This window comes from Poecilia reticulata, chromosome 22, assembly GCF_904066995.2.
Source record: "Poecilia reticulata chromosome 22, P_reticulata-male-v2, whole genome shotgun sequence".
NCBI lineage: Eukaryota > Metazoa > Chordata > Actinopteri > Cyprinodontiformes > Poeciliidae > Poecilia > Poecilia reticulata.
In genome coordinates, this window is record NC_088851.1 from 21,861,270 (window position 1) to 21,874,153 (window position 12,884).

Consider the following 12,884-nt stretch of genomic DNA (forward strand, 5'->3'; position numbering starts at 1 on the left):
AAACTTATTACCAAAAAATGGCTGGCTGGTTTTCTTCAGAAACCCAAATGGAAACACAAAAATCTACAAAATATAAATTTTACTCAATATGTCCCATTTGAAGTACATGCTGTAAGGCATTCTGTATTTGAAGATGGTTAAATAAATTTTCCTTGACAATTTCCTTTTATGCACGTGTTTAGAGAATCTGTTTGGATTAATTTAATAATAAAAATGACATTGGATTGTTTTTTGTTTTTTTGCCTCAAAACACTTTAAGTTTGTCATTTTCAAGCTAAAAGGGAGAATTACCGGCAGTGCTCTTGTTAAACATCGTCTCCTCTATCTTGTTGCTTTTCACGGAGTACCATTTGACAGGAATGGTCCACTTGTATCTGAAACCCAGACAGAATCATGATAAATAACTATGATAGTTGGGGAATCAGCTCATCTGTTTCTCTCAGAGGATCCTACTGGAAAGGTGAGTTGGGCTGGCTGGGGTCGGCCAGCGGGTCCAGGAGGAAACGCTTCTGGGTCAGTTTGGCGTTTGACTCTGAGATGGTGACATCTACAACCGGATAGCCCATCTGTTTGGTCCAGGTGTCCATCACCTCTGCAACAGGTAAGTTGCTCACCTAAACACAGAGAGCAACATTTGTGTGAAAGCTTCAAAATGTTTTTACTTTTCTTTTTGTGAAACATTAGCTTAAAAAGAACAAAGGTAAAAGTTCTTCAGCACCAATTTAGGCCCTGTCAAACTCAAGGCCTGTGGGCCAAATTCAGCCCGCCGTATATCTTTTTGTGTGGCCCTCTGTGCTCCAGAAGCCATTTTACATCAACCATTCCTTCCAGTTTTTCTTACTAATGCATAATTATAAGTTTATTGCAAATTTTCCACAGAAATGGTCAAAAACATTGGCTTAATGTTTTCCACCTGCAGGTGGCGGTGTTTCTTACTTTTCTTACTAATGCATAATTATAAGTTTATTGCAAATTTTCCACAGAAATGGTCAAAAACATTGGCTTAATGTTTTCCACCTGCAGGTGGCGGTGTTTCTTACTTTAACGACACTGCTGCCTCAACCTTACTTGGTTTTGAGTTTTATCAATACCAAATGGAAAAAAGTTTACATTTTCTTAAATCTAAATGTGAAATTGTATCATATTGTCTAGCTAGAGTTTATAAATCTGCCTTCATTCTGTCATAAAAAACACTTTTCAACATACTTCAGCCAGAGAAGCCCAGAAGTTGGCTGTTTTGGCGTTCTTGAAGTAGAACTCCTTTAAATATTTCTGCAGGCAGAAGAAAGAAGAAGCAGACGCCACTGTAAGATAAATCTGAGTTGTAAATTTTTATTTGGATGTTCTTTGTGATTGTCCACTCACCCTGCAGCCATCTCTGAATGCATCCCTCCCCATCCAATCCTCCAGCATGCGGAGAACAGAAGCTCCCTGCAAAAAAGGTCAACAGTCTAATTAGAAAACTATTAGACTATTAAACCTCCAAGGTTTGCTGAATGACAAACCTTGGAGAATAGCCCTCCTGCCCTCCTGTGACAAGGTTTGTTGTGACAACAAGAGTAAGTACCTTAGTCTTTGTGACAACAAACCTTTTCACAAAGACTAAGGAGCACAGCAGGCAGGTAAAGGATAAAGTTTAGTGGAAGTTTAAATCAAGGTTAGCTGATATTTTTCTGTATTTATGTGCTCAGAAACTGAAATGCTAATTGATATATTGCAGCATTTTCGGTCAAAATCCTTACTCGAATGTCACGAAGACTTCTGTATTGTTGCCAACATGTCCGACGAACAAATAAAAGAAAAAGTACATGCAACATAATGTTTTAAAAAGTCACTGAAGGTTTTCACCTTGTTGTAGGAGATGGCATCAAACACAGAGGTGATTTCCGCCGGGCTCGACACGTCCACGATGATTGGATGAGAGGAAACGAGGGCGTCGTCCACCAGGACAGGAAGCACGTCGCTGATGATCATGATGTCTCTCTGTGAAAGGAGGCTTCGTCAGTCTGACACCCTCAGAGTTTCACCGCCTCTGTGGTGAACTGAAGAGCTCACCATGCCCCAGGTCGGCTCGGCCTCTTCCACGCCGATGTACTCAAAGAAACTGGCGAAGCCTTCGTTGAGCCAGAGGTCGTCCCACCAATCCATGGTGACGATGTTACCAAACCACTGAGAGAGAAAACCGACATGAGGATCCAAACAGGTGGAATGGCAAAAACATTTCATGACATCCTCAAGCAGGTGGGGATTGGAATAGAAAATAAATAAAAGTGTAGCATGTTTTTTACATTTTTGTTAAAACTGTCGCCCAAAGCAACCAATCAGAGCAAGAAGGAGGGTCTTAGCGCTGTCAATTATCCTCATAAACTCACTGACAGATATGCTAATGGTGGAGAAACAACTCACTGTTGGCAGGAAAACAGTTTATCTGCCGTTATCCATGGCTATGCTAACTAGCCTGAGCTTTCAAAACATGCTATGTTGTGCTAGCTGCAGATTAGCAGCGAGCACAGCAAACAGCACTGGGAGTACTGGGCGAAGGCAGAGGAGCTCAATTTTTTCACAGATTGTCTCATACCATACTGTCACGACACTTTCAGCAAATATGTAAAAAAAAAAAAAATTTATTAAGGTTACATACTTTTATAGCTCCAACCTGTGTCTGACCTCCTAGAACACGAGTTAATGCGTAATTGTGAATTTAATGCAAATTTTCCGTAAAAATTTTTTTTTAAATATTGGGTTTAAGTGGTGTTAACTTTCACCTGTAGGGGGCAGTATTGTTGCTTTTGTCATGCCTTGATGTCAAGTTATCGTCCCTGATTGATGTGCCAGGAACAAAAAGTCACATTTACCATCATGCATAAGCACGATTATGTCAAAATTCCTTGCAAATATTTCTAAATTAGCACATAATCTGGGATTTTGATTGCAAAAAAAAAAAATCACAAAAACAACTGCAAAATCCTGTAAGGACTGATTGATGTAAAAAGACTATTTCAATGTTATTTAATTCTAACTTAATTTAATGTTTTTAATTTTGCATGTTTACTTTACATATTTTCTGTTTTTTATTGTTTTCATTACTGATTTTATTACTAAAGTTAATAAATATATTTATTTTACAATCATGTTTTTGTAATAAATCTTAGATAAAAATGAGATTTTTACATAGCTCCAGTTTACAAAAAACAATTACATAAGTTGTAGTTCATTCCCAGTTTTGAAACAAGGGAGGAAGCTGGAGTACCCAGAGAGAATCCACACATTCACAAGGAAACTCCATGAAAAAAGACCCTAAGATCCAAGAGCTCTTTCCTGCTAGCACTACATTTAACTTTAATTTATTTTCCTAAAATGATCCTTCATATTGTAAAAAACTTTCATTTTCTCTGTAAGCAATCTGTGTTGTGCTGAGACAAGTATTTTTTTTACATTAAAATGTACTTTGCCACGAGTTTGTCTATTTATCACTTATCTTTACACTTTGAAGGTTTAAAGGTTCACTGCACAGTTCATGTGAGTCAGCTTTACTACGATTCATAAACAACCAGGAACAATCTGGTCCAGTTCATAAAAGTATAAAGACCTCTTATCTTTGTAATCTGGAGGATAAATTACTTCACTTTGTGCATCGTAATAAAAATTTAAAATACAACCAGTTTTAATGATTTACAGGACAAATTTGGACTCTGGTTTGGTTGCAGTGGAAGATTTCCATTTGGAGATGAAAGGAGCAGCAGTGGTAGAGTAACTTCTCCTTATCAACTGAGGCTTGAAAGCAACACAGAGCTAAAGCTTTTATAAAAGCTGAAATATCATCTATCACAACAGATGATAACATTTTATATTTGTTGTTTGTTGGTTCTGTTGGACTTCAGTGCCACAGTGACACAGTTGACCATGATATATTATTACAGTGACTGGATTCTCTGGACTCAATTAGTTCACATCTTAACTAAAAACAGGGATTTATTTGTATAAAGAGGCAACGTCTTGTTAGAGTGGACAGGAATCAAAATGTGGGGTACCACAAGGTTCAATCCTGGGACTCCTCTTATCCAATATCTACATGCCCCCATTTGTAAGGTTATAACAAAAAAATAAGATTAGCTAACTATGCAGATGATACACAGCTGTACATTATGATGTCACCATGTGACTCTGAACCCATCTAATCACTGAACAGATGCTTAAACAGATAAATGTGTGGATGTGCCGAAACCTTCTTCAGCTGAGCAGAAACAAAACTAAAGTAATTTTTTTGGAACCTAAAGAGGAGCAATCTAGAGTCAATGCACAGATTCAGTTATTACATCTAGAAACTAAAGATCAGGCCAGAAATTTAGATGTTGTGATGGATTCTGACCTGAACCTTCAGAGTCACATAAAGACAGTTACAAAGTCAGACTTCTATGACCTGAAGAATTTTTCAAGGATGTCACAGGAAGATCTAGAGAAACTGGGGGAGGCTGAAGAAACTGAACCAAACAAATCTGACCTGAACCTTCAGAGTCACATAAAGACAACTATAAAATAAACCTACTACCACCTGAAGGGCATTTCCAGGACTAAAGGACTAATCTCGCAGCAAGAACTAGAGAAACTACTTTTAGCTGCATTGATAACTGCAACAGTATGATTTCAGAGAGCTGCAGCTGAACCGGAACGCTGCTGCTGGCGTTCTGACGAAAACCAGGAAGATAGAGCACATAACACCAGTTCTAAAGTCAATACACTGGCTCCCTGCAGCTCAGAGAACAGACTTTAAGATACTTCTGTTAGTTTATAAATCACTGAATGGCTTAGCACCACAATGCATTAAAGATCTGCTGGTGTTGCATCAACCTTCCAGACCCCTCAGGTCTTCACAGAGAAGCAGCATCCAGCTTCTAGGCATCACAAATCTGGAACAAACTTTAAATTGGTGCCTTTAAAACCCACGTTTGATTAGTAGTATCTGAAACTTTGATCAATGTATTTGATGTTAATTTTCTAAATGATTTTGATAATTGCTATATAAATAACCCTGACTTTACTTGACTAGAAGTAAAATTAGCTCAAAACTCAAATTGTTATTTATTTGCATCTGGATTCATGTCTCTTTTTCCACCAGTATGTTCTCGTCTGTCCCTACCTGGTGAACCAGTTCGTGGGCGATGACGCTCGCCACTCGCTGCTTGTTGGAGGAGGACGACTCTGTCTCGTCATACAGCAGGTTGGTCTCCCTGTAGGTGATGAGGCCCCAGTTCTCCATGGCCCCGGTACCGAAGTCAGGGATGGCTATCTTATCTGGATCAGAACAGCACAGAGAAGCCACATGATAAGTTTTACTGCATCCTGCATGATAACTTCACTCAGTGCTGCATTGTAGAAGTGATATTATATTACATAATAAAACTGATGTACGGAGACAAAAAGTAAATGATTTGTAAACCACATTTGGTGAATGATGAAGCATTAAATTATGAAATGAAGGTTAGTTTGGAGATTTAATACCTTAAAGTTTCTAATCAAGATAAATTACGTTTAAAAACAAACACGCGATTAGCTGTATTATCCAGACTGAGTGGGATGGAAATTTGACTAATTTGAGGAGCTGTTTGTGAACCAAATAGCACTGATTTTATATGATTTACAAAATGTCTTTATGTTTTGTAAATTTACAAAACATAAAGCTAAAAATTTAGATAAAAATAGGGGTTTTACTGTCTTTGGAATTAAATTATGTACTTAAGAGAGTGTAGTTTAATATTGAACTTAAGAAAAACACTAAAGAAAATATTCTATAGTTAAAAGAGTAAATTATTTGAAATTGTATTTGTTTTGGATTTTGAATAGTTAACTTTCTTTTTATGTTTCTGTGTAGTGCTCTATCTATAAGTGGTATGTTTTTGGATTTTTATATATTTTAATTAATAATGAATGGGTAATTTGATTTTATATGTAGGACAGGCATAAGTATGAGCATTGTGCCTTTTCAGTCAAATTGAATGAATTGTTGCAGTGTTTTGAAATATGGATAATAAATAATTTGTTGACTGAATAAATAACAAAATAAACAAAATCAAATAAAAAAAACTGGACTGTATAAAATTAGATTAAACCGGATTGCATATTGAATGAGTTAATGTTACATTTCAAATCAATTATAATTAGTTTGAAACTTATCAGATTTGAATTTCAATCTAGTATTGAACTGGTTTTATTGTGTTGAACTGGACTGTTCCCAGCTGGTTTTGAAGCGTACCCAGTTTGGAGATGGAGTACGACATGTTGAAATACTCCTCAAAGTGATCAAAGATGACCTTCGTCACGTTCGCTGCGTATTCTGCAGTTTTTAACTGGCTGGGCTGGGCATAGATCCTCAACTGCAGCAGAAAACACCAGAACAATCACTGCAAACTCAACCAAAAATATATAATTTGTTTGAATATTTGTTTTCAATTAATTCACCGATTGTAACAGACTTACAGGAATGTTACTGGCAGATGTTCTTTCCACAAAACCAAACTGGTGGACAGCAAAACAAACCAAGTAGGTGCTCATGGGAATGGATTTCTGGAAGGTGGTTTTTAGCTTATTGTCTGGCAGTTCTTCAGGAGAACCCTGGAAATGCAAAGCAAAATGATCAATTATAACAGTTGGCTTGTATTGATGGGAATACATAAAAAACAAAGCAAATCTAGCTTTCTACGACTTTTTCAATGAAAACATTGTGTTTCTTGGTTTTGTTTAAACTATTAAGAAACTTCAGATGTTCAATAGTTGGGATTTTGGTTCAAAAACAAAACAATTGTTCATTTTTACAGCTAGATAATAAATTAACAAGGGACTTGATGTATGGTTACACTAGGAACATACTTACTTTGCTTTCCAAAATTTCAATATTCCAAGTATTTTATTACAAAGCTACCAACTATTACCAGTGTGAACCAAGTACTAAGTCAAAGTATTGATCCTACTGGTCAAATAATATTCCAGTAAAAGTAGCTGTCAAATTTAACTTTCAAAAATACAGAAGTATTGGAAGTACTTAAAATTGTGAAGTTTTTCTTTTGAATATTTGGAAAAACTTGCTGCTAATTTGGACAGATCATAAATCATTAATAATAATGCATTAGTCATTTTTTCCTAGCTTTTCTTGGCACTCAAAGAATACAGAAAAGTGAAGAAAATTAAGCGCCAAGATGCTAAGAGACTCAAAAGTAACAAATGGGTTTTATTTGAAGATAAAACACACAAAAGCACAATTAAGCATTTAAAATGTTTCAAAATTGTTTTCACTGCAAGTTACTGTCTGTGATTCATTGAATTATAGATTAATCAGAACATGAGGAGACTGATGAGTTTCCCATAATGGGAATTCAATGGAAATGAACCTTTTACTTGGTTTCCTGTTTTGAGGGAAGCACTCATTTTCCATTAAAGCTTTTGGAAAGAAGCTGTTAAGACTTATGTTGATGGATGAGGGTGACGTCTTCCTTTATGAAATTATTTTCAGTCAATGTATTCATTAATCTTTGATTGGTAACCCAGCTTCGGTTGGACAGTTGTGGTCAGAAAGAGACCGATTAATCACTCAAGTTTATCCCAAAATGGTCGACATATTTATCATAACCGGGAGGAAATGCAACAGTAAAATACCGACAGAATTTTATCATACGCAACCGCAGCTACCGGTATTTTACGTAAATTAGGCTGCGTTCATACTACAGTCTGAAGTGACCAAATTCCAATTTTTTAAAGAATTATTATTATTATTTTTTTTTTTTTTTACGTAATGTGACCTGTATTTGATCTTTTCGTGGCAGTCTGAACAACAAACGTCGGATTTTTTCTGAATACGACCAGGTCACTTGGGTGCGTTCACACTGCAGCCTGAAGTGACCCAATTCCGATTTTTTTGACGTAATGCGACCTGTATCCGATCTTTTCATGGCAGTGTGAACAGAAAAGGTCGGATTCTTTTTCGAATGTGACCCATATCCGATACGCATCCGATTCAAATGCGACCTAACGTCCAGACCACATCCTCAACAAATCTCACTGTTCTGCGTCCTGATACGCGCACGCGGGAAGAAAAACAACAAACATGACCGTCTATATGAGGATTAAGTTGTTAATCGGGACAACAATCGTAAGCTATGCTCCACCGTTAGCATCCATGTTTACTTCCACAAACACTGAGCTTCTTCTTTATAGCGATTGACAAAACTCTGAGCACTCTCTCTGTGTGTGACGTAATTGCGCCCTCTACTGCGCATGCGGGACACTTTCAGGTCGTTTACGGTTCACACTGGAGATCATATACAAGTCGCATATATTTGGAAATGTGAACGATAACGACAAAAAAATAAAAATAAAAAATCAATTTGACATAAAATTGGATCACTTCAGGCTGCAGTGTGAATGTAGCCATAGAGATGTTTTTTTGTTGTTTTTTTTGTTGTTTTTTTTACAGTGTGGGCTTAAAGTCCACCAGTTTCTAATGAAATATTTTGTTATTTTTTGAGTGCTCCCTGGTTTTGAGTAACGTCCTAACAGTTTGATTTACACCCAACATGGCTGATTGCAGTCCTACCTCTGATGGCATGTTGGAAAGAGCGCCGTAGTTCTTGTCATGAGTGATGGAGATTGAATAGGTGGCTTTCTTGTTTGGTTCGTCAAAGCAGGGAAACGATTTCCGGGCATCTGTTGGCTCATGATCAGTTGCAGCAATCTTCCTGGTAGAAAAATAGAGATGTAGATGTTAAAAACTCCTATCAACATCTTAATACTGAAACTAGACTTGTTATCTTGGAAGCACAATGCACTTTAATGCATCAGGGCAATCCCATGGGACATTATGTTTTATGATGTTAGGATTTGAGAGTAATAGGAGCAATTATTTCTCATGATATTTGTAGTTGTGTTGTACTAACAGAATGTCTTCTATGGATGTTTTCTGCAAATATGATGATTGCTACAAACCAGTTTCCCATTTAGATATCAATAAAACTGAATGAACTTAACTAATCTAGTACAATTTCTCTTTCTAGGACCAAACAGTACCACTGTAAGAAAGTTTTCTTTAGTGCTAATATCTTAGTTTGCTTGAAATGTAATAAAAATAACTCACAGGTAACTTTTCAGTAAGATACATGAGCTTGCTTTAAGTAAATAAGTCATTAATATTTGTTTCAATTCCACTGGCAGTTTATTTCTCCTATAATATGGAGAAACTGCCTTGTTATAAGTGAAATAAATAGAACTAATACTTTTTAAAATCAGTTTTAAGAAATTATTTACTAAAACAAGCTCTGATATATTGGTGAAAAGTTATTTATGTCAGCTGTAATTACTGCTTTCATCTATATAGTCAAATAGCCTTTTTTGAGTCTGCAAAATCCAGTTGAAAATTAATTGATTACTAATGACAATTATTTAAATAATCAATTAAGCATAATTAATTGTGATTAGTCATGATTAACCCAATTAATAATGATTAATCTGATTATCTGATTATTTCAATATTCAATTAATTACAATAAATCATGATTAATCATTTCAGCAATGGTCTCATTTAACGAGTCTTTTCTTACTTGGTGACCCCCTCCTCTGTGTAGACGACCCTGTAGAACCCCACCACCGATCCGGTGAGCAAGCCCTGGAAGTCCAGACTGAGCACGTAAACCTGTCCTGGGTCGGTGGCGGGCAGCTCCTCCGCAGCCTCCACCACCACATACTCCTCAGGTTTGTATTCAAAGCAGCGATTGACCTCCACGTCCCTCTGCACCCCGTTGCTGTCCTGCACCTTCAGCCTGGGCTTGGCGTTGACGAACGTCTCCCTGATGTGCAGCCACAGGTGGCGGGTGGGTTTACTCACCTCCACCTGGATGTCCACTGTGCCAGTGTAGGTGTCATCCACCAGATTTGGCTCCAGGTGCAGGTCGTAGTGGATCGGCTTCACATAATCGGGCAGACGGAAGTTTTTCCAGTCCCCGCTGGAGTCTGACGAAGCCAGACAGGGCCCCCTGTCAGAAGGAGGGGGGTCTGTTGGGGCTCCAGTTGGGGCTACAGTCGGGGCTACAGTCGGGGCTCCAGTTGGGGCTACAGTCGGGGCTCCAGTTGGGGCTACAGTCGGGGCTACAGTCGGGGCTACAGTCGGGGCTACAGTCGGGGCTCTAGTTGGGGCTGGTGTGGATTCTGGAGTGGAGGAGGAGGGTCTAGAGAGTCCAACCCCTAAACCAACAGCCAAGGAGCAAACCACCACTGTTGCACAGATGATGGCTGCATGTTTGCCTCGAATGCAGTACCTTTTCCCCTTTCTCTCCAAGTCCATGGACATGCTGTCCGGCATGCTTACTCTGCAAACTGCAAACTTCTGGAGGTAAAAAAGCTTTGAGCTTTTCCTGGAAAAGCCAGCTGCTGCTGGGTTTAGATTAGCTGTGTGAAAGCTTGTCTTTGTGCTGCTGAGGGGAGGAGAGAGGAAGGAGGAGGAGAAGTAAAAGGAGAATCTCACACAGTCACTGAGAGTTTTATTTGGTCCTGCATGATGTTAGCACGCCTCTTTTTGTTAAACATCTACTGTCTGCCTGTTAATCAGCAGTTAGGCTTTAACGTCTCGTGTTGCTACACTGCAATAACAAAATCTTACCTTGTTTTTGTCTGGTTTTCATCTTAGTATGCTTGAAATAAGACAAAACTTACTGTTACATAGCCTTTCAGCAAGTTATAGGAGGTTGATTTAAGTAAATAATTATTGAATATTGATGAAAAAGTATTAGTTCCATTGGCAGATTATTTCTCTCCTGAAATATTAGACCTGAAAACAAGCTCCTATATCTTGCTGAAAAGTTACTTAGAAGTTAGTTTGTCTTATTTCAAGTGTACTAAGATGTTTCCACTAAAAACTAGACCAAAAATACTTGGTAATATTTGGTGTTTTTGCAGTGCAGAAATACATAAAAGAAGTAAAAGCTGATGTTTTAACCTGCATAATTGGAGGGAATTAAATTTAAACCTCTGTAATTATACATGCTGTTGCACATCCTCAGAAAAGTGGAAACGTTGCAAAAACACAAAATTTTACCAAGTAGTTTTGGTTTAGATTCTAGGGCAAATATTTTAGTATACTTTAAATAAGATAAAACTAACTTAGAAGTAACTTTTCAGCCATAGATAGGAGCTTGTTTAAGTCAATGATAATGGAAAAATTCAAATGAAGAAAACAGATTTTCCCTAATGAACAGTCACTCTTAATTACCAACCAGCAGGGGTGAAAGGCGGGTACGGTCGGGTACTGCGTACCCCTAAAAGATTTAGCGGGGATTCGCAGTACCTGCAAGAGAGAGGAGCGGCTGTTTGCTGTAAAACATCAATGGGTTCACTGTGCAGCAGTGAGTTCACCCACTAATCAGCCGTGACTGATTAGTTTTTTAGAACAATCTAAAACACGACTTAATCAGTTAATAAATAGCTTTTTTCCCATTTCACGTTGTTTCTGAACTGTTCTTTGTTAGAGCAGCGGTGCAACACGTCGATGGCGGAAGGTTTTGAGTCGATCTCTGCATTAGGTGACAAACTGAACGCTGCCAGGACGCTGAGAGCAGCACGTCCTCCTCTGGCTCTTTATCAAAACGTTCGTAACTTTATTAAAGAACAACAACAAAAATCTCAGGAATTCTTGTTTCAGCAAGGTGTTATGTGCGTTTCGGCTCCATTACCAAAATAATTAGCGCAGGAGTTTAAAGTTAACTTGTTCCACTTTCAACTCTTTCGTCTCGTCAAGAAACAAAATATTTTTCCAAAAGTTTTAAGGATTATCAAGCTGTTTTTGGCAAAAGTAAGATGGATATTTAAGTTTGAACTCTTCCATGGAAGCCATTTCTGACCAGCCTCTCTGTCTTGTGATAAATCATAAACTCCTACTCAAACTTTCTACTTCTACTAACAAAACATCCTGGTGGTATATGACTATATATATACCTATATATATTAGGAGACAAAAACAAGTGAACCTCATGCACTGAAGTGCATTTTGAGTATAAAATGTGATTTGATTCCTAACATTTAATTTTAACATTCAGTTTAACTTCTGTGGAAACTGATTTCTTCATACTCCTGTTTTATTATAATCATCATTGTTCAGTTGTTCCTTGTCTTCATTTATAATTTGGTTTCCATTTAGGATAAAAACACTTTCACAGACTCATATCTGACCCTGAGCGTCGTAAATCTTTATTGGTTTTGCAGTTTCTCAGTGATAAGATGAGTGAGATAGAACGAATGTTATGGTGTCCTGATCCTTGACCTAAAGTGTGATCCAAACATTCATCATGACTGTTCATTCACATGTCAAAGTGGTGGAATCATGGTGAAACAAGTAAACTGAACTCAACAATCACATGTTGTAGTAGCAGAAGAATCAGGTGTAGTTTCAGTAATTACTTACTCATCTAGTTCCAAAAGTAAATAACTGGGGTGAGAACTTCTCTACAGTAAACTGTATTTACATTCCCAGTCTGTAAAGTGGTGTTGTGCAATAAACACAGTGAGATCATCACAAATTCACCTGTTATTTTCACATGAGGCAAGCAGCCTGAAGTGAAAACAGTAAATATGAACTCAGGGATACATGAAATAGTGACGTTCTACATGTGGGTATGGAAGCTCAGATGTGCCACAATTTAAATGGCCTCTCACAAACAAAGTTAGTATGTCTGAGTCTCAAAACATATAGAAAAAGTCCTGTAAGTACAGATTTTTTTTTTTTCTTTAATTAAAAACACATAGTTTATTCTTTTAATTCTTCCTGGGGAAAATAGTGGTATGATGCCAAACAACTGCTTTAATTCATTAAGTCATTTTGCAGTCAGTAAGTGGAATAAACTTTTACTGTT

General features: G+C 37.5%; 1 protein-coding gene across 2 annotated transcripts in view; it reads right to left on the reverse strand.

Annotated features, from left to right (window-relative positions):
• The window catches only part of enpep (glutamyl aminopeptidase), a 42,568-nt gene extending 32,077 nt beyond the window's left edge, over positions 1–10,491 (reverse strand). For both annotated transcript variants that reach the window (XM_081603102.1, XM_008400097.3), the window contains exons 1-11: positions 9,585–10,491; positions 8,585–8,726; positions 6,475–6,609; positions 6,251–6,371; positions 5,138–5,292; positions 2,056–2,169; positions 1,849–1,983; positions 1,366–1,431; positions 1,207–1,272; positions 454–614; positions 292–374 (exon numbers count right to left, since the gene is read on the reverse strand). In XM_081603102.1, coding sequence (XP_081459228.1) covers positions 292–374; positions 454–614; positions 1,207–1,272; positions 1,366–1,431; positions 1,849–1,983; positions 2,056–2,169; positions 5,138–5,292; positions 6,251–6,371; positions 6,475–6,609; positions 8,585–8,726; positions 9,585–10,342 — 1,936 coding nt within the window. In that variant the 5' untranslated portion in view covers positions 10,343–10,491. The remainder of the gene's footprint in view (positions 1–291; positions 375–453; positions 615–1,206; positions 1,273–1,365; positions 1,432–1,848; positions 1,984–2,055; positions 2,170–5,137; positions 5,293–6,250; positions 6,372–6,474; positions 6,610–8,584; positions 8,727–9,584) is intronic.
• Positions 10,492–12,884: the final 2,393 nt, after the last annotated feature.